This window comes from Callorhinus ursinus, unplaced genomic scaffold (genome assembly GCF_003265705.2).
Source record: "Callorhinus ursinus isolate GAN/ISIS: 27379988/994484 unplaced genomic scaffold, GSC_fseal_2.0 scaffold2, whole genome shotgun sequence".
Lineage (NCBI taxonomy): Eukaryota > Metazoa > Chordata > Mammalia > Carnivora > Otariidae > Callorhinus > Callorhinus ursinus.
The window spans coordinates 31566225-31585445 of NW_027397064.1; the positions used below are offsets into that span (position 1 = coordinate 31566225).

The 19221-nt window shown below is 39.7% G+C and overlaps 1 protein-coding gene and 2 non-coding genes across 6 annotated transcripts in view; all 3 read right to left on the minus strand.

Annotated features, from left to right (window-relative positions):
• The window catches only part of NOP58 (NOP58 ribonucleoprotein), a 32258-nt gene extending 13935 nt beyond the window's left edge, over nucleotides 1-18323 (minus strand). For 2 of the 4 annotated variants that reach the window (XM_073879952.1, XM_025893177.2), the window contains exons 1-5: nucleotides 18074-18323; nucleotides 10842-10918; nucleotides 9410-9462; nucleotides 5079-5200; nucleotides 758-894 (exon numbers count right to left, since the gene is read on the minus strand). In XM_073879952.1, coding sequence (XP_073736053.1) covers nucleotides 758-894; nucleotides 5079-5200; nucleotides 9410-9462; nucleotides 10842-10918; nucleotides 18074-18118 — 434 coding nt within the window. In that variant the 5' untranslated portion in view covers nucleotides 18119-18323. Of the gene's footprint in view, nucleotides 1-757; nucleotides 895-5078; nucleotides 5201-5982; nucleotides 6045-9088; nucleotides 9207-9409; nucleotides 9463-10841; nucleotides 10919-13065; nucleotides 13148-18073 lie in introns of those variants that run through there. The other 2 variants (XM_073879958.1, XM_073879964.1) reach the window with 2 other exon arrangements.
• On the minus strand, nucleotides 9226-9312 carry LOC112808040 (small nucleolar RNA SNORD70). Its single transcript, XR_003204248.1, has one exon. It is a non-coding gene; the product is annotated as a small nucleolar RNA SNORD70 (small nucleolar RNA).
• LOC112808035 (small nucleolar RNA SNORD70) lies at nucleotides 10002-10090 on the minus strand. Its single transcript, XR_003204247.1, has one exon. It is a non-coding gene; the product is annotated as a small nucleolar RNA SNORD70 (small nucleolar RNA).
• Nucleotides 18324-19221: the final 898 nt, after the last annotated feature.

Below are 19221 nucleotides of genomic sequence, written 5' to 3' on the forward strand. Positions count from 1 at the left end.
TTTTGCTCATCTTTGTAACTCAGCAGTCTTAATCCTTCCGTTGATTTATGCTATTTTTTGTCCAAAGGTACAGACCTGTTTACTACTACTTTAATATAAATCTAACATGTCTTTTTAACTGTATTAATATATAGGGCTATTTTTGATAGTGCTCTGGTTATAAAGTTGCATAGGTTTTGAGTAATCTACCTTTAATCCTATTTTTTTTCACTGAAAAACCCTGTTATTTTAGTGCAATTTCACAGGATGCCAAGCTTTTCAGAACACATATCACAGTACAGCAGAAATGCCTGTTCTAATGGACCTCTGGTTAAACATGATAGGTCAATGTGCTTCTCTTTGACTTATTATATAAAAAGTTAATACAAATCAAGAGTAAAACAAACAACAGATACACACAGAAGGAGACCATAGCAGATGAGAAAATTTGGAGAGATGAAAAGATGGAGGGATAGCAAATGATTCAGTAGAGATCAGGGAAAGAAAAAAGGGAAAGCCCAAGAATTGTGGGGCTCAACACTTGAAGAAGGATAAATGCCTATGATGAGGACTGCCTGGGTTATAATCCAGGCTTCATAACTTACCAGATGAATTGATTTTGGGCATCAGATTCATCTATAAAATAAAGATACTACTACTATCTTCCTCATAAAATTACTATGAGAAATAAATTAGTATTTGTAATATGCATAAACCAGTGCAACACAATTGCTTACTAAACAGGAATAAGTGGACTTTATTTTCCAGTAAATCTCACCTGTGTGCTAATCCAAGACACATAGCTGCCATTTCACGTGGTTCTACTCCAGGGATTAATCCATCCATCTGGGAACGGATTCCTCTCATAAGTTCATTAACAACAGGACTATGGATACAACTGAGATTCAGCTTTTCCTGTAAGAAGAACATCTGTATCAATGAAATAAAAGTTTTGGGTACCTGTATGGCTCAGTCAGTTAAGCATCTGCCTTTGGCTCAGGTCATGATCATGGGGTTCTGGGATGGAGTCCTGCGTTGGGCTCCCTGCTCAGTGGGGAGCCTGCTTCTCCCTCTGACCCTCCCCCCCCACTCATGTTCTCTCTCTCAAAATAAAGAAAAATCTTTTTTAAAAAAGAGAAATAACAGTTTTTAGGGCACCTAGTGGCTCAGTCGGTTAGGCATCTATCTGCCTTTGGCTCAGGTCATGATCCCAGAGTCCTGGGATCAAGCCCCACATTGGGCTCCCTGCTCAGTTAAGAGTCCACTTCTCCTGTCCGCCCCACCCCTTGCCCTGGCATGTGCTTGCTCTCACTAGCTCTCTCTCAAATAAATAAAAAATCTTAAAAAAAAGTTTTCCTAAAACCATTTAAATATTAAAACAGCACAGGTTTAAATATTTTTCACTTAAAAAAATTTCTCATTTCACATTTTTGTAGTGTGTTTGTACAAAGAATACTAAATGTATATTGTTTGATAAACACAGTACAGTACTGTAAATGTACTTTCTCTTCCTTCTGATCCCCCTCCCCATGCTTTTTTAAGTAGGCTCCATGCCCATGTGAAGTCCAACCCGGGGCCTGAACTCAAGACCCTGAGATCAAGAGTCAGATGCTTAACCAACTGAGCCACCCAAGTGTCCCCGATTTTCCTTTTTTCTTTAAAAAGACTTTTTTTTTTTCAAGATTTTATCCATTTACTTAAGAGAGGGGGAGGGAGAGAGAGCACACGTGAGCACACGAACAAAGGGGGCAGAGGTAGAGAGAAAATCCCAAGCAGACTCTGTGCTGAGCACAGAGTTCAGATGTGGGGCTGATTCCATGACCCTGAGATCATGACCTGAGCTGAAATCAAGAGTTGGATGCTTAATGGAGTGAACGACCCAGCCGCCACCCCCCTTAAAAAAGAAAAGAAAAGAAAAGAAAGGATTTATTTTTAAGTAACCTCTACACCCAATGTGGGGCCTGAACTCATACCCCAAAATCAAGAGTTGTATGCTCCATCTACTGAGCCAGCTAGGCACCCCCAATTTTCTTAATAATATTCTTTTCTAGGGGCACCTGGGTGGCTCAGTCAGTTAAGCATCTGCCTTCGGCTCAGGTCATGATCTCATGGTCCTGGGATTAAGCCCCACATCTTAACTCTGGGCTCTCTGCTCAGCAGGGAGCCTGCTTCTCCCTCTCCCCTCTGCCTACTTGTGACGATCTGTCAGATAAATAAATAAAATCTTTTAAAAAAATAACATTCTTTTATCTAGCTTACTTTATTAATTTTAAAGATTTTATTTATTTATTTGACACAGAGAGAGACACAGTGAGAGAGGGAACACAAGCAGGGGGAGTGGGAGAGGGAGAAGCAGGCTTCCTGCTGAGCAGGGAGCCCGATGCGGGGCTCGATCCCAGGACCCTGGGATCATGACCTGAGCCAAAAGCAGACGCTTAACGACTGAGCCACCCAGGCGCCCCAAGGATTTATTTTTTTAATTAAAAATTTTTTTTTAATTTTATTTATTTGAGAGAGAGAGAGAGAACAAGCAGGGGGAACAGCAGAGGGAGAGGGAGAGGGAGAAGCAGATTCTCCACTGAGCAGGGAGCCCGATATGGGGCTTGATCCCAGAACCCTGGGGCCATGACCTGAGCCAAAGGCAGACGCTTAACAACTGAGCCACCCAGGTGCCCCTCTAGCTTACTTTAAGAATATAATATCTAATACATATACAAAATACGGGTTAATCAGCTATTTATGTTATTGGTAAGACTTCTGGTCAACAGGGCGCCTGGGTGGCTCAGTTGGTTAAGCGACTGCCTTCGGCTCAGGTCATGATCCTGGAGTCCCGGGATCGAGTCCCGCATCGGGCTCCCTGCTCAGCGGGGAGTCTGCTTCTCCCTCTGACCCTCTTCCCTCTCATGCTCTCTATCTCTCATTCTCTCTCTAATAAATAAATAAAATCTTTAAAAAAAAAAAAAAAAGACTTCTGGTCAACAGTAGGCTTTTAGTAGTAAAATTCTGGGGGAGTCAAAAGTTATACACAGAATTTTTTTAGAAAGATTTCATTTATTCATTTGAGAGTGTGGGGGGGCGGGGAGCAGAGGGAGGACAAGCAGATTCCGCACTGAGACTGACATAGGGTTTGATCTCACGACCTGAGCCAAAATCAAGAGTTGGCAGCTTAACTGACAGAATTTTGACCGTGCATGTGTGGGAAAGGGTTGGCACCTCTAACCCCTAAGTTATTCAAGGGTTTACTTTACAATTTAAGTTTTTACACACCCCACACTAATAAATTTTGTTCTGAACACCATTTTTCATTCTGCATTGTATTTGCTAAGTCCTTCATATAAATCTACAGTTCTAGTTCATCAAATGCAAATAACTACATGCATGCAAAATTAGATGTATTACATGATTAAGAAACAAATACTTGGTATGTATGTGCTTAAGAAACAAATATTTGGTACGTATGAGTGATCGTCAGTGTAATTTTTTTTTTTTTTTTTAAAGTAGGCTCCATGCCCAGCATGAAGCCCATTGTGGAGCTTGAACTCGAAAGCCAGAGATCAAGACCTGAGCTGAGATCAACAATCGGATGCTTAACTGCCTGAGCCACCCAGGCACCCCTTTAATGTTAAGTTTTTTTAAAATACAGAAACTGGGGGTGCCTGGGTGGTTCAGGCAGTTAAGCGTCCGACTCGGGTTTTGGCTCAGGTTATGTCACGGTCGTGGGATGGCCCGAGTCAGGCTCTGCACTCAGTGTGTAGTCCGCTTCAGATTCTCTCTCCCTCTCTCTCCTGTGCTCGCTCTCTCCCTCTCTCTAATAAATAAATAAAATCTTAAAAAAAAAGAAACTGAAAAAAAAAATTAAAGATACCTATAATCCCACCATCTAGCAATTTGTCATTCTGTATTTATTATGCTAAACTTTAATTTTTTTTTAAGATTTTATTTATTTGTAACAGAGAGAGAGAGAGAGAGAGAGAGAGCACAAGCAGGGGGAGTGTCAGGCAGAGGGAGAGGGAGAAGCAGGCTCCCCACTGAGCAAGGAGGCAGATGTGGGACTTGATCCCAGGACTCTGGGATCATGACTTGAGCTGAAGGCAGACACTTAACTGACTAAGCCACCCAGGTGTCCTTAAAATTTAATGTTTTTTAACAGAAAATTACAAACTAACACTTGTGGGCACTTCATGGAATGAATATAGAGATTGACATCATCACAGAAAACTTCTTTACTTATCAGACAGTATTAGAAACAATTTATTTAATTGAACTTCTTAAATTCACAATCCTGACCTAAAAAAAGCCCCTCAAATCTCCTTAGAATTTTCCTAAGAAGACCTACAACATAATATAAACCTTACTTAAAAAAGCAGAGGTATGCTCACAAACACAGTAATTAACCTGTCACTGTAATATCTACTATAGGAAGCCTGGGTGGCTCAGTTGGTTAAGCGACTGCCTTCGGCTCAGGTCATGATCCTGGAGTCCCTGGATCGAGTCCCGCATCAGGCTCCCTGCTCGGCAGAGAGTCTGCTTCTCCCTCTGATCCTCCCCCCTCTCATGTGCTCTCTCTCTCATTCTCTCTGTCTCAAATAAATAAATAAAATCTTTAAAAAAAAAAATCTACTATAACCACTGAAGATCAAAATAATCACGACCAGCTCTCAAACTGTTCTGCTTTTCATGCTTGGGAGCCCACTTTTCCAATCTTTCGACTTTCATCTCCATAGACTCTACCTCCTGCTAAAGTTTTCTAATAAAACACATACACTAAAAAGAAATGTCACGTCCTCATTTCTGTTGAAAGAAAAAGAAGTGTGACTGAACAAAAACATGGCAGGATATACATAGTGTTAACAGATCTCTGGGTGGCAAGATAAAGCTAATTTTTACTACTTTTTGGGGTTAATATTTTCTACAACAAACAGGCATTACTTGTATGTACTTGGGTCCTGATAATCGTATTGGAAATCAATTATTCTGTAGCCTAGGAAAAAAAATCATGTATGAAAACTTATAACAAACAACTCAATACAAAGGCTAGGCTTTGTAGCTACTATGCTGTATGGTAAGTTCTGATTAGCAGGCATGAAAAACATATTTACCTTTATGACCCCTCCTAGTTTAGCATCAGCTACAGCCAGGGGTTCATGGGCTTCTTTTACTATTTTCTTCAGAACTTTCTTCAGCTGCTTATTGATTTTGCCCTCCATTAGAGCTGTGAATGCTTTTAAGGAAAAAGAAAAAAGAGTTAACTCTCAAGTTTTTTTAATTTTAAGAACCTCAAGATCTCGTTTAAACTTAAAGAATAAAGCAAAATAAATACTTCCTTTCAAAAAGTTGAATTTAACATTACTTCTAAAATGAAATGATAAATGTAGAAAACACTGAAGGAGTTACACATTTCAGTCTCATCTGATGTTCCCACCCTCATTTCAGCTCTAGAACCAGAAGTTAAAAGCAGATACAGCATTCCTTTCCTTATGTCATATGAAATCTACTCTTGAACCCAGACAGAGCTAGAATCAAATTGTTAGAAACAATCTGTTTTGAAATGACAAATAGATTTACTCTCCAATGTTACTGTAGGCAGACTGGCCTGATGCTCTGTGAGATATCCTAAAATCCTGTCAAGACTGTAGTAAAAAGGAGTGTATTCATTTGGAAGGCCCTGCTGCAGTATAAGCATGCCTGAATGAAGGCTTTGCAAATTCCAGATCCAGATACATCATCAGTCCTCTACTTGTAAACCTCCAGTGACAGAGAACTCACTACCCAAAGACAAACTATTCTATTTGGGACTGCTTTCATTTTTGGCAGGTTCTAAATCTGCTACTTTGTAACTCTCACCCTTTCTTAGGCCTACACTTAGGAGCTTCTGGACCCACATGGACTAACATCTCTTCTGCTCTCTGTCAGGGTTTCGGCTGAAAATTTAAAGTATGCCTGCCAGGAAGGAAGTGGGCCACAATTTCTAAGCAGGCAGTTTATGCTTAATCAGCCAGGTACCTTCTCTTTCCTCCTGACCACATCTCCATCCATTTGAGTTACAAGTCCATTTCATCTGTTATCTGGGAAGATGAAAGATGAGGACAAAAATCATCTAGCTACCACACAGCTCTTACGAAAGTCATCACATTCTAAGACGCTGAGTCTCAAGCTACTTTATCTAGGAGGTAACCTTTTACATACCATATTGTACAACAATGACTCCTTATAACCTACTTTTCTAGTAAGAGTTATATTCTTTCAAGTTTTTAATCTTTTATAATTAAAAAATTTTATTCAACTTCTAGCTTCTAGTTATCAATCTTCCATATCATCTTTTATACTTTAGTGTTTTCTTTTAAAAATTTCTTTTAAGCAAAAATTTCTACTCTAGAGCTAACATTTACATTTACCTTCCCTTTATTATTAAAAAGCATGTTAATTACTCTTCACAATATATATTTTTAGAAGATGGCAGAAATGATGACAGGTAAAGGGGAAACTGATTCTTCTCTCTACTTCACTAGCCACTTTTCAGCATCCCCTAGTAATCTTCCCACTTCATCCAAAAGTAGGCTGGTACCAAATTCTTTTTTTTTTTTTTTAAGATTTTATTATTGGGGCGCCTGGGTGGCTCAGATGGTTGAGTGTCTGCCTTCGGCTCAGGTCATGATCCCAGGGTCCTGGGATCAAGTTCCGCATCGGGCTCCCTGCTCCTTGGGAGCCTGCTTCTCCCTCTGCTTCTCTCTCTCTCTCTCTCCCTCCCCCTGTCTCTCATGAATAAATAAAATCTTTAAAAAAAATAAAGATTTTATTATTTGTCAGAGAGAAAGCAAGAGAGTACCAAATTTTTCTGCAGTATTTGGAAGACTTGCAACTTGAAAATCAGACCGTAAAAATAAAGCTCTCCATACAAACGGTATAATCTGAACTTCTAGGACCAATATAAATTCTTTTTTCTTTTTAAAAGATTTATTTTAGAGAGCAAGCGAAAGCAAGTGCATGCTCAACGGGGAGGGGCAGAGGGAGGAAGAGAGTCTTCAGTGGACTTTGCACTGATGCCAGCTCCATCTCATAATCTGAGCCGAAACCAAGAGTTGGGTACTTAACCAACTGCGTCACCCAGGTGCCTTTAAATTCTTAAAAAAATAAAAATAAAACAAAAATTCAACCTTTATTTTCATCTTTTAAAAGTTTATTTATTTAAGTAATCTCTACACCGAACTGGGGCTCAAACTCATGACCCTGAGATCAAGAGTCACATGCTCTTCCAACTGAGCCAGCCAGGCACCCCAAAGACTTTTTTTTTTAAAGTAGGCTCCACATCCAACATGAGGCTTGAAGTCACGACTCTGAAATGAAGAGTCTCATGCTCTATGGACTGAGCCAGCCAGGTGCCCCTCAATATAAATTCTTGATATCACAACCCATCAGACTGTTTCCTAGGCTATGGGGTTTTTAAACGAATACTATGATATCTATAACCGCTCAGTTTGGGTTCTGTCACATCAAAATTTCCTTATAAGAGGGAATGGAAGTTAATTCCCAGGAAAGACTGCTCTCTTAATAAGGTGATATTTGAGTTTCTAGTAAAAATAGATGGTATTTTCATTCCTTTACCCAAAATATGTATGTGCTAGAATGCAGGAATTTGATGGTGAAGAACAATGTAGACTCTGCCTTCATGGAAGGTAGATGGGGGTGGGTGGGCTGGAGTTGACTTTAAATTCTAAGCTAACGTGGCATTTGGCCGTTTATCTTTACATTCTATTAAGGAATACCAAGAGCTCAGGAGGAAAATGAGATATCCCTCAAGCCTCAGTTTTCCTATAAATAGTAATTAACATCTAACCCACAGGACTGCTTCAAGGATTTAACAACAATTTTGAAATGAGGAGTACAAAACCTGACAATCACTACATGATCAATATATTACCTATTAATAGTAAAAACTTGCTTCATGTTTGGGTAGAAGTTGGATCTATCCATTTAATAAGGACTGGTCAGAAATATCTCAAAAAAGATTAAAGAGGTAATATGCAAAAAGGAATTCAAAAGAAGCCACCTGAGATCAGGGCCACTCACTTTACCACTCGAGAAGTTCAAATCACTCTGTGAATAATGTCCCCCAGAGTTGGAGAACAGCCAACACAATCTCACTTGGGATCTTAACAAAATTCTACCCATATAATTTTAAAGCTGTGATGAACAGATCTTTTAAAAAATTCTCCAGGCGGAGGTGCTGGCTGGCTCAGTTGCAAGAGCATGCAACTCGATCTTGGGGCCATGAGTTCAAGACCCACGTTGGATGTAGACATTACTAAAAACAAAAAAAGCAAAACAAAAAAAACCTTCAGGCAAAACTTATTATAGTTGTGCTTTAATGGCTCTATGAGGCTTTAATTACTGACTTACTGATGAAGCAGTCCTAGAACTATTTTTAAAAATTAAAAAATTGGATCCATTTGTGGGTCTTCCTTCAGCTACCCTTCTGCCAATGGCAGCCCATTAATATTCCAGCATGTTTAGTTACATTCCTAATTTTTACAAGAGAATTATACCCTTCTCTTGGGGCTGATGAACAAAATTATTTGGGTTTGTGAAATTCTTTCCTAATTATATGCCATATCCTTCCTTATGGTCCTACATTTTCAAATTATACCGCCAAGCAGTTGGCTGATTTGATATACGGAACTTAAGCAATTGAAAAATTCACAAGCAGAATTTTATATCTAGTCTTCTTGTTTTCCCTAACATTAAAAAACAAAACAAAAAAAACCTTGAGACCAACTGCCAACTAAAGCCAAGCCTAGTTAATAACATCTATTGTCTGTTCTCCCATCATGAGGACCAGTTGAAGGACAGGAGTCATCCATTTTTCATGCCCCCTTCAGATTAACTCTTAAGCCTAGGTGTAGTTTTTGCATTAAAAACAAAACAAAACAAAACCATACACACAAAAGCCTACTAGTTTTCCTAAAACTTTTAATAATAATGTACTCTTCTGAACTAAAAATGTGTACTTCTGGAGAGCTGCTGTATTATTATTTCAACTGTAAATGCTGGCTATTCTCAACTTTACCCCTGGATTAAAATTATCAGACAGCTGTGTACTTGACTACATTACCTTGGTCCCTTGTAGAACAGCTTTTACTGAATTGTGCTTCAGCATTATGCTGTTGGTTTCCACAGGGAGATCAATTTAACCACTTCTCACCTCTCATCACATGGGGGGGAAACAAACCCTATGGTGAAAAAAGCTAACTCAATGTTGTCTCAGTGGTAGTGACGAATTTGAGTTAGATCACTTAAATTCAATTCCAAAAAGAATGCATCATTGACAACATTGAATAAGGTTAACTCAGGCAACTGAAGCAAATAATCTTTTGATAAGGATAATCAACTGACAAGATTAAACAAAGCCAAAAAAGCTAGTCTTTCACTTTACCTGCTAATGCTTCTGCTGTATCCTGAAATTTCTCAAAATGTTTTAGCTTTACTCTAGAAGGAAAAAAAGAAGAGTTATGAGGGCATACTGATTGTGCAAAAACCATGTATGTAGGAAAAAGGTTTTGGACTGTTTTGTTTACCAACAAAATACACTTTCCTGTCACTGAGTATCAGGGTGCAAAGTCAGATAAATTCTTCTTAAAACAACCAGTTTCTCTAAATGTTAGGTTAGTAATGTCTGGACTACTGCAGAGGTTGTAGGCTTTGAAGGAAAATAAGCATCAGCAAAGAGGTCTGATACCACATCTCAACCACAGGAAAGATGCTGAAGCTTCAACATAACCTCTGCTGCTTAAAGCTGGACACAGATCCTTAGAAGGACACAGAGGAGACCTTAGAAAAGGTATTAAGAGTCCCTCTTAAGTCAGGAATCTCACAACAATGATTTGTCCATCTAGTACAAATGCCATTAAGAAATAGTTTATCATCAAATCTGATTGCTGTTACCCTTATTTTACCCCCTTCCCCCCATACAGGGTATATGCAAGGTAACATCATTTTATATTGAAACAAAAATATATGATTAATAATTCATTGTTGTCTCAGTGGTAGTGACGAATATTTGAGTTAGATCATTTATATTCAGTTCCAACAAGAATACATCATTGACAACAATGAATCAGGTTAACTCAGCCAAATGAAGCATACAGCCCTTGAAAAAAAAAACTAGTCTTCTATTATATCTAAGATAGTGTGTTTTAATAAAGGAAGATTTTCTTACCCGCCAGGGAACAAAAACCCCGGTGGGTCCCTTAAATACATACTTAACAACACAAAAAGGTTTTAGGAAAAGTAGTAATTTTATCTTATTCTGCCTCTCCCCACCCCCATTTCCACCTTTCTGAAGTGGCATTTGTTCATCTCTATGCTTGCATAAATGCATATAGAGATATACAAGAACCCTGCAAAAATGGGATCACAGTATACATATCATTCTGAAGCATGGTTTCCTTGGTATGCCACCGACTTCTCTCCAAGTTAGTAAGAGATCTATAGATATACTACAATTTATTCAATAATTCCACTACTTAGGGCCCCTGGCTGGCTCAGTCAAAGTAGAGCATGCGACTCTTGGAATCTCAGGGTCATGATTTCAAGCCCCATATTGGGGATAGAGATTAAAACAACAGGGGCGCCTAGGTGGCTCAGTTGGTTCGGGGTCTGACTCTTAATTTTGGCTCAAGTCATGGTCTCAGGTCCCACAGGCTCTGTGCTCACCATGGAGTCTGCCTGTCGTCCTCCCTCTGCACCCTATTCACAGGCTCTCTCTCTCTAAAACAAACAAACAAAATCTTAAAAACTCCACCACTACCAACAACAAACACCAACTAAATGTTAACTGCTAAATTCGTGGTTTCAAGATGGCTTACATTTTATTTGCTTTCTCTGGAGTTTCAAATTCTTTCCACAAACTATCAACCTCTTGAAGTTTCTTCTCATTCAAAACCTGTAACAAACATTTAAATAATTTTAATGGCATAGCTTAGGCATACACAATTACACACTTCAAGTACAACTGCATATGTAAAACAAGAGTATAGAAGCTATTTTTCCTCACTGAAGTAACAAACCAGTTTTCTTACCCACCACAAATTTTTGGTCAAATTAATAGCTCACGCTGCCCATTTAATAACTGGATGGAATTCAGTTGAGGTCTTTGATGAAAACTTCCTATTTGAAGGAGCCACTAACCCCTTCACAAAGCATATCATATTCACAGAACATCAAGACTTTATTTGCCTACTTTCTAGAATAAAGAGTAAGTTTTATTTACTGCTACGATCATCCTAACAAAGTATTATGGATGGATTTCTCTAAAACTAAGACTGCATCAATTTTAGGATACATCATGTTATAAGAAAACTTAAAATGCAAAGAAAAAGGGGCACTTTAAATTTATGAAAAAGTCATTAACATTTAGGTATATATATTCTTTTTGACTGTCTTAACATTTTATTTATACATACCTTTAGGAATCATACTCTACCACTTAGCATAATATGGACACAATCCTAGGTTTTAACAACCATTGTATGAATATACCAACATTTTATGCCCTTACAGATGTTTAGGGTTTTTCTAAATTTTCCTTTTCTCCTTCCGAAAACAGTTTTGTGTGTATATATGTTGTATTTCTATAGGACATATTCTACTGGAAGTGGAGTTAATTGATCACACAGGAAATGTATTACTTCACATTTGACAGATGCTACCAAATTGCTTTCAAGAGAGTCTATTAGTTTCACTTAAATCAAGAGTTAACAAAATTTATTTCCCAGGCACCTGGGTGGCTCAGTTGGTTAAGCGTCTGCCTTTGGCTCAGGTCATGATCCCAGGGTCCTGGGATTGAGTCCCTCATCGGGCTCCCTGCTCAGCAGGGGGCCTGCTTCTCCCTTTCCCTGCCACTCTGCCTACTTGTGCTCTCTGTCAAATAAATAAATAATCTTAAAAAAGTTTATTTCCCCATACTCTCATTAATATCCAATGTAGTAAGTCAACTGCCCAAGTATAACACAGGGTAGAATCAATGCTAAAATGCATTTCCCCCATATTTAACATTCTTGAAATTGGGATGCCTTAAAACTGATGGGAGATTAGTTTTTTTAAGATTTTATTTCTTTATTTGACAGAAAGAGACACAGCGAGAGAGGGAACACAAGCAGGGGGAGTGGGAGAGGGAGAAGCAGGCCTCCCGCAGAGCAGGGAGCCCGATGCGGCACTTGATCCCAGGACCCTGGGACCATGACCCAAGCTGAAGGCAGACCCTTAACGACTGAGCAACCCAGGCTCCCAAGTTGCACTTAATTTCTGTCAGACGAGTATGGTAGGATGATTTTAAAGATTTGTTGTGTTGTTTAAATTCAATCACACATAGGTGAATTGATATATTTACAGAATTGGAGAAGTTGGTCAAAATAAATCGAAGTGAAAAAACTTAGAAACCAGAGTAAGAGCAGTAAATGATCCCAAAGCATAGTGTTTATATTTAAAAATTACAAGCTGGGGGTGCCTGGCTGGCTTAGTTCGCAGAGTATGGGACTCTTGAACTCAGGGCTGTAAATTCAAGCCCCATGTTGGGCACAGAGTTTACTTAACAAGTATCTTCACACACATACAAATAATTACAAGCCACTAACAATTCTATTTTGCCTATCATGAGAACTTTAGAATCCAAAGACATTCCAGCAAATCTCATGAATGCACTGAAACATTAATTCAGTTATTTTCTGATAAAGGAAGTTCACAGAACAGTCCCGACTTTTGGATATAGTTTATTCAGAGAATGCCACACTAACCATATCCAAAGTTCAGGAATTGTTGAAAGGATATGTACCAAACAGGGGATATGACTCATGAGTAAAATTTACATTTTTTGTAGTTGAAAAGCAAGTATATTTGGAGATTAACAGTTGGGTAACAATCGGCATATTCAAGAGATATTATCAGCATTCTTAAAGTAAGAAAGGAAATGTAATGGAAACATTCAAGACTACTCAAAGGTCTCCAAAGACTCTGTTATGGCAAATAAAACCTTGCCACTCTGTTCCCAATTGTGCTACAACATACTTAAGAGAAAATTACTAATAAGGGCACCTGGATGGCTCAGTTGGTTAAACAACTGCCTTCGGCTCGGGTCATGATCCTGGAGTCCCAGGATCGAGTCCCACGTCGGGCTCCCTGCTCAGCGGGGAGTCTGCTTCTCCCTCTGACCCTCCCCCCTCTCATGCTCCCTCTCTCATATAAATAAATCTTAAAAAAAAAAAGAGAAAATTACTAATAAAGACAGTCTGAACAAAACAAAATTAGAAATAACTGCTACATTTCCTGAAAAATATGCCTCAAATTTTAGTCACTCATTTTCACACAAAGAAATCTGAAAACATTTATATATAAAGTCCATTTTGGATTAAGATGGAATTATTTCCACTTCCAAGTAGAAACGGTGTATAGTTATTGCCATTAAAATCCTCAGCATAGTCTTTATCTTGCCCATACTATAGAGAGCAAGATGGTGTCATTCCTGCCAAGCAGTAACTTACATCAAGCAGTGGCGCAAGCAACCAAGGCATTTCAGCTTAGACCAAATATTGCCAAACCAGCACCAGCTGAGACCCACTCAGAAACAATAACCAGGAGAAACAGAGGTTTGCCAATCAAGACTGAATAAATCCCTTTTGAAATTATTTGCAGCAAACAGTCAAGACCTTTTTAATGCTGACTCTTTCACATCTGCCCACATCAGAAAGGTAGCTGCCACCGAAGGCCCTGCCCAACTGACCTCTGAACAAGATACAGATTGTCCGGGGGTGCCTGGGTGGCTCAGTCCATTGCTGTTCTCGGCTCAGGTCATGATCCTGGAGTCCTGGGATTCGGGCTCTCTGCCCCTCCCCTGGCTCATGTGCGTGCGCACGCGCTCTCTTTCTCTCCTTGCGTGCTCCCTCTTTTCTCTCTCTCAAATAAATAAAAGAGATCCTCCACTGCCTGAACATAATAAGCAACTAGTGCTGTGAGCTGACCCGCACCAGACCCAGGCCTTATTTCAACTGTGCAATGGAAGACTGCGTTAACTTCCTACCTCCAACTTCCCCTTGTTGTCTTGTTTGTTGTGTAACTTGTGCTTTGCTTCTGTGATGTGTAAGAAGCCAAGTTAAACAGGTAGTGAAATGTCATCAAGTTTGGAGTCCTGTGTTATAATTATATTAACTTTGCTTTGAAACTGAATAAAGCTAACATTGCAGGGGAGGATGACATTGTGGAAAGACACAACTTGTGCGTGCGCCTTCATAATAGTCATGACACATCTTATATTTACAGATAAAACTAAATATGCGGGATTTGCTTCAAAAAAATGTGGGGAGGAGAATGGGAGAGAGATAGCCCACAAAACAGGTCTGTTGAAACTGAGTGATGGTGTACATGGAGGTTCTTTATAATCTACTACTTGTCTCCTTGAAATTTTTCACAATAAAGAGTAAAACACAGACATAAATGCATCCCACAGCATGCCAGCTATTCCTAGAGTATCCTCCTCTATTCCAGACAGGCAATAAATTTATAAAGAGGAAAGAGCACACTATATCAAAAGCGTCCCTAATTTTCACTTAATTGGTTACTTTGAGATTTCCTATGTTTTATTTAAACATTTAATGCTAACTTTTTCTAGTTTTACTTTACAAACAAAATGGGTAAGTACTGTGTTTTATGAAACTTATGTGAGTTGCTGTACAGGATGACTTGGAATAGTTTCAAACGTGAATTATTCAAAAAGGAACAAATTGATACATGCAACATGGATTAGCTTCAAATGCACACTAAGTGAAAAAAGCCAGACACAAAAAACTATTACTCCATTTACATGAAATTTCTAGAAATGACAAAATTATACAGATAGGGGCTGCCTAGAGCTGGGTCTGACTGACTTGCAAATGGGCAGGAGGTAACTTTTTAAGAGGAAGTATTATTTTTTTTTAAAGATTTTATTTATTTATTTGACAGAGAGAGACAAAGAGAGAGAGGGAACACAAGCGGGGGGTGGGGGTGGGAGAGGAGAAGCAGACTTTCCGCTGAGCCGGAAGCCCAATGTGGGGCTCGCTCCCAGGACCCTGAGATCATGACCCTAGCCGAAGGCAGACGCTTAACGACTGAGCCACCCAGGCGCCCCAAGAGGAAGTACTCTAAAACTGGACTGCAACTTGCACAGCTGTATAAATTTTACTAAAATGGATCAAACTGCACTTTTACAGTAGATGGGTTATACAGTATGTAAATTATACCCAATAAATGAAGCTAGAAAAACATATTGCTCAGTAATTATACGTGAACTCTGGTATACACATAAAATCTCTTCCTCCAGGCTTGAGGAAGTGAAGAACACACAACACTATACCACAAAGCTGCACTACACAATGTGACTATTAAAATTTAAGTGAATTTGGGGCGCCTGGGTGGCTCAGTCGTTGGGCGTCTGCCTTCGGCTCAGGTCATGATCTCACTGGGATCGAGTCCCGCATCGGGCTCCCTGCTCAGCGGGGAGCCTGCTTCTCCCTCTCCCACTCCCCCTGCTTGTGTTCCCTCTCTCGCTGTATCTCTCCCTGTCAAATAAATAAATAAAATCTTTAAAAAAAATTTTTAAGTGAGTTAAATAAAAATTCCAAGTGCTAACAGCTAAAGAGATTGCTAGTGGCAATCATACTGGGCAGCATAGCTACAAAAGGTCTGGGATGAGTAAAACTAAAAGATGCCTCATGATACAAGGGACCAAGTTAAGTTTTTACAATATTCTAAAAATGGTAATAGTTCGTTTATTTGCCTTCATATATAACCTTGTTAACACCCATTAATTTTTTTTACAAAGTATTTAATTCTTGGCGAATCACTCTGTATATGTGCATATATGTACACTAGATCATGGTATTAAGATGTATTCCTTACTATGACCTGAGGTTAAAAATTTAAAAAATTTCTTAAAGCATCCCCACTAAGGTATGAATTTTATGCAACCAATGTAATTTTATACCCCAGCATTCTGATTATGGTAAAGGGAGCTAATAACTTTGTACTATAGATCTATTTTTAATATATAATTTACACACCATAATATTCACCCTTCTAAAGTGTACAACTTACTTCTCAGTATATTTTCACAAAATTGTGCAACCACCAATTCCAGAACATTTTCTATGTCTACTTTATTAACAATTAATAACTGCTATTAATTGAAATATTTGGAACTAAATCATTTTATCAATATTCAAGCCTTTAGCTACTTCTCTATTACGTTACTTAAACCATAAACCACAATTTATTAATTTTGAACAGTAATTTGCAAGTGGGTACCATTAAAAACTGCTACAGAAAAGTCAAGACTTATTTTTATGGAGAATAGTCTTCATTAAAAGAAATCAGTAATTCATCGAGAGACATAATTGACCCAGGTCTAGAAACCAGAGAATTGCTAAGCCAATTCCTATCAGCAGCAGCAACCAATGGTCTGTGCAGTTGCGCCTTCCTCTCTTAGTGCAGGACAGTATACCTAACATATACTTAGATGAGAAATTCATCCAGACACACTAATTCAAAGTATGATAGACCATGTTGGCTAAGAAAATTTGAGGGCACGTGCAGAATTCTACTTAATTTAGAGAAGACTACAAAAAGCTGGGAAAAGTAAAAGAGACACACTCCCAGGCTCTAAAGCCATTACAGACAACCCCAATGAGAAAAAATAAGCAAAGCTAGCTTTTGGTTTTTATTATTTTATCTCTCAAAAACAATAAGTAATGTAACAAGTGCAAATGGAACTATATTCTCAAATGTCTGGAAAAAAACTTAATAAAGTTAAAGCTCCTCTAAATCAACATTTTGGAATGCCGATTCCAGATTTTTTGCACTCATCCCACATACAGTTTTTTTTTAAATTCACAGAACAATACTATACACATTTTATCCAGCATTTTTACGTTATCAGCATATATATGAGAATTGTTTTTCGTTACTACATTTGTAGAGCTCAGAGGAGTGCCTGGCACATGGATAGCACTCAGTTTACTTCATTCTTTGGAACATCTCATTAGCATCCTACTACACGAATGTAGGCTCCGAGCTGATCTTTAAATTTCAAACTTTCCCTATTAAGACAACCAAATCGGGGCGCCTGGGTGGCTCAGTTGGTTAAGCGACTGCCTTCGTCTCAGGTCATGATCCCGCGGTCCTGAGATCGAGCCCCACATCGGGCTCCCTGCTCGGCGGGAAGCCTGCTTCTCCCTCTCCCACTCCCCCTGCTGTGTTCCCTCTCGCGCTGTATGTGTGTCTCTCCCTCTGTTAATTAAATAAATAAAATCTTTAAAAAAAAAAAAAAGGACAACCAAATCTCCAAATAATTATCATCGGCCCAGATTTCTCCCTTAGGTCTGAAACTTAAAATGACGATTGCATTTCCACGTCTTAACTAACAACCCAAGTTTCACAGCCCAAACTGGACCTTTTTAGTATCTTCCCCCCGAAAAGCCCCCAAACTCGTTTTTCCCCCACCATCACGTACCCACTTACTCAACCTAATACCCACATTCTCCATTCATCAGCCAATTCCACCAGTTCTACCTTCAAAATTTCTCCTGGTATTTGTTTCCCTCCATACCAACCTTAATCCAAGCAATTTCATCTTGTCTCGATTAATACAAAAATATTCTTGGTTCCTTTCTTGCCTTCTGTAATCTATTCTCTACACAGGAAAGCAACTTCATTAAGACAACTTTAGGTCATTCCTCAGCTTAAAACCTACCCATCATTCCTCAAAAACACTCAGAATAAACCCCAAACTCCGTACCTTTACCTGTGAAATTCTAATAAGGCTCCTGCCCACCTCTCTCACGGGGCCAAATCCTCTAACACAGAACCAGGCGCCCCAAAAGCGCGGCCACGTGTTCACCGACACACGCGCCTCCCAGGCCCAAAGCCTTCCGCCAACTTTCAGAGCAGGACACAAACGGCTCCCACGCGATCCTGAGCGGTGTATTCCTCCCCTTTTCCTCCCCTTCGTCCTCCCTGTCCTCTCCTGCACAACACCAGCCTTGCCTCTCCAACGGTTCAATCTGTAACTTACCTTAAAGATGGCGTAGCCGACAGACGTTTCAAATAGCACCAACATGGTGAGGCCGGGTCAGGGCGCTGCGCGGCCCGCCGCGAGCTCGTATACCAGTGAAAAGAGACCAAACTTTCGGCCCCCAAAGGCCTGCAAAGCCGCAGCAGGCCGAGCACAAACGCGCACGCCTTCTCGCAAAGAATCAGACCACGCTGCCTAAACGTTCCAAACTGGACTATGGGTACAACGCCGGAACCCGCTTCTCCTTCTCCAAGGCTTCTAGGATATGACATCACTTCCGATAGATAGAGTCTCGTCGCTTCCGGTATGCTCCCGCCAACGGGGTGGGGGGGGGGAAGAGGAAAAAAAAGAGAGGAAGAAAGAAAATGTCGCGAGATTTCTTAGGTACTAAAGCAAGCCTTTAAGCGGCACGGAAACCTAAAAGGGAAGAACTTTGCTTTTTATTATTATTTTTTTAAGATTTTATTTATTTATTCGACAGAGAGAGACACAGCGAGGGAGGGAGCACAAGCAGGGGGAGCGGGAGAGGGAGAGGCGGGCTTCCCGCGGAGCAGGGCCCGATGCGGGGCTCGATTCCAGGACCCTGGGATCATGACCTGAGCCGAAGGCAGCCTCTTAACGACTGAGCCACCCAGGCGCCCCTGCTTTTTATTGTAAATTTCTATATGTGATATATTTTACCTTGAGAGAAATGCGGAGCCGTTTCGTCCGTTTGCCCCAAGTATCTGGAATTTGGGAAATGTTAGCCGCTTAATTTTACTCCCTGGATAACGCTGCCTTGAAGTGAAGTTCTCGGAATGACAACATGACTGTCCCTGTGTATGCAAGCACTCCTGGCCGTTCTCTTCTCTCTGACCAAACTGATTATTAGCACAGATGTCTTTCATGTATATGTAGGCCTCTCCCATTTTTGCTGCAATGATTCTAGAGTAGGCGTTTGGACTTTACCTCATTGTCTTAGCGGAATTTGCTTTTCCGGTACCTTTCAGTTTGAATGACTGATTTAAATACATCAATTATTCCACAAGTCTGGCTTTCAAAAGGAGTGAAGTTTCCTTCCTCACTTTCCAGGCCTTATATGCGGATCTCTTGTAAACATTAAGTTGCAACCTGCTGAAAGTTTTGAAACACTAAGTAACTTGATTTTT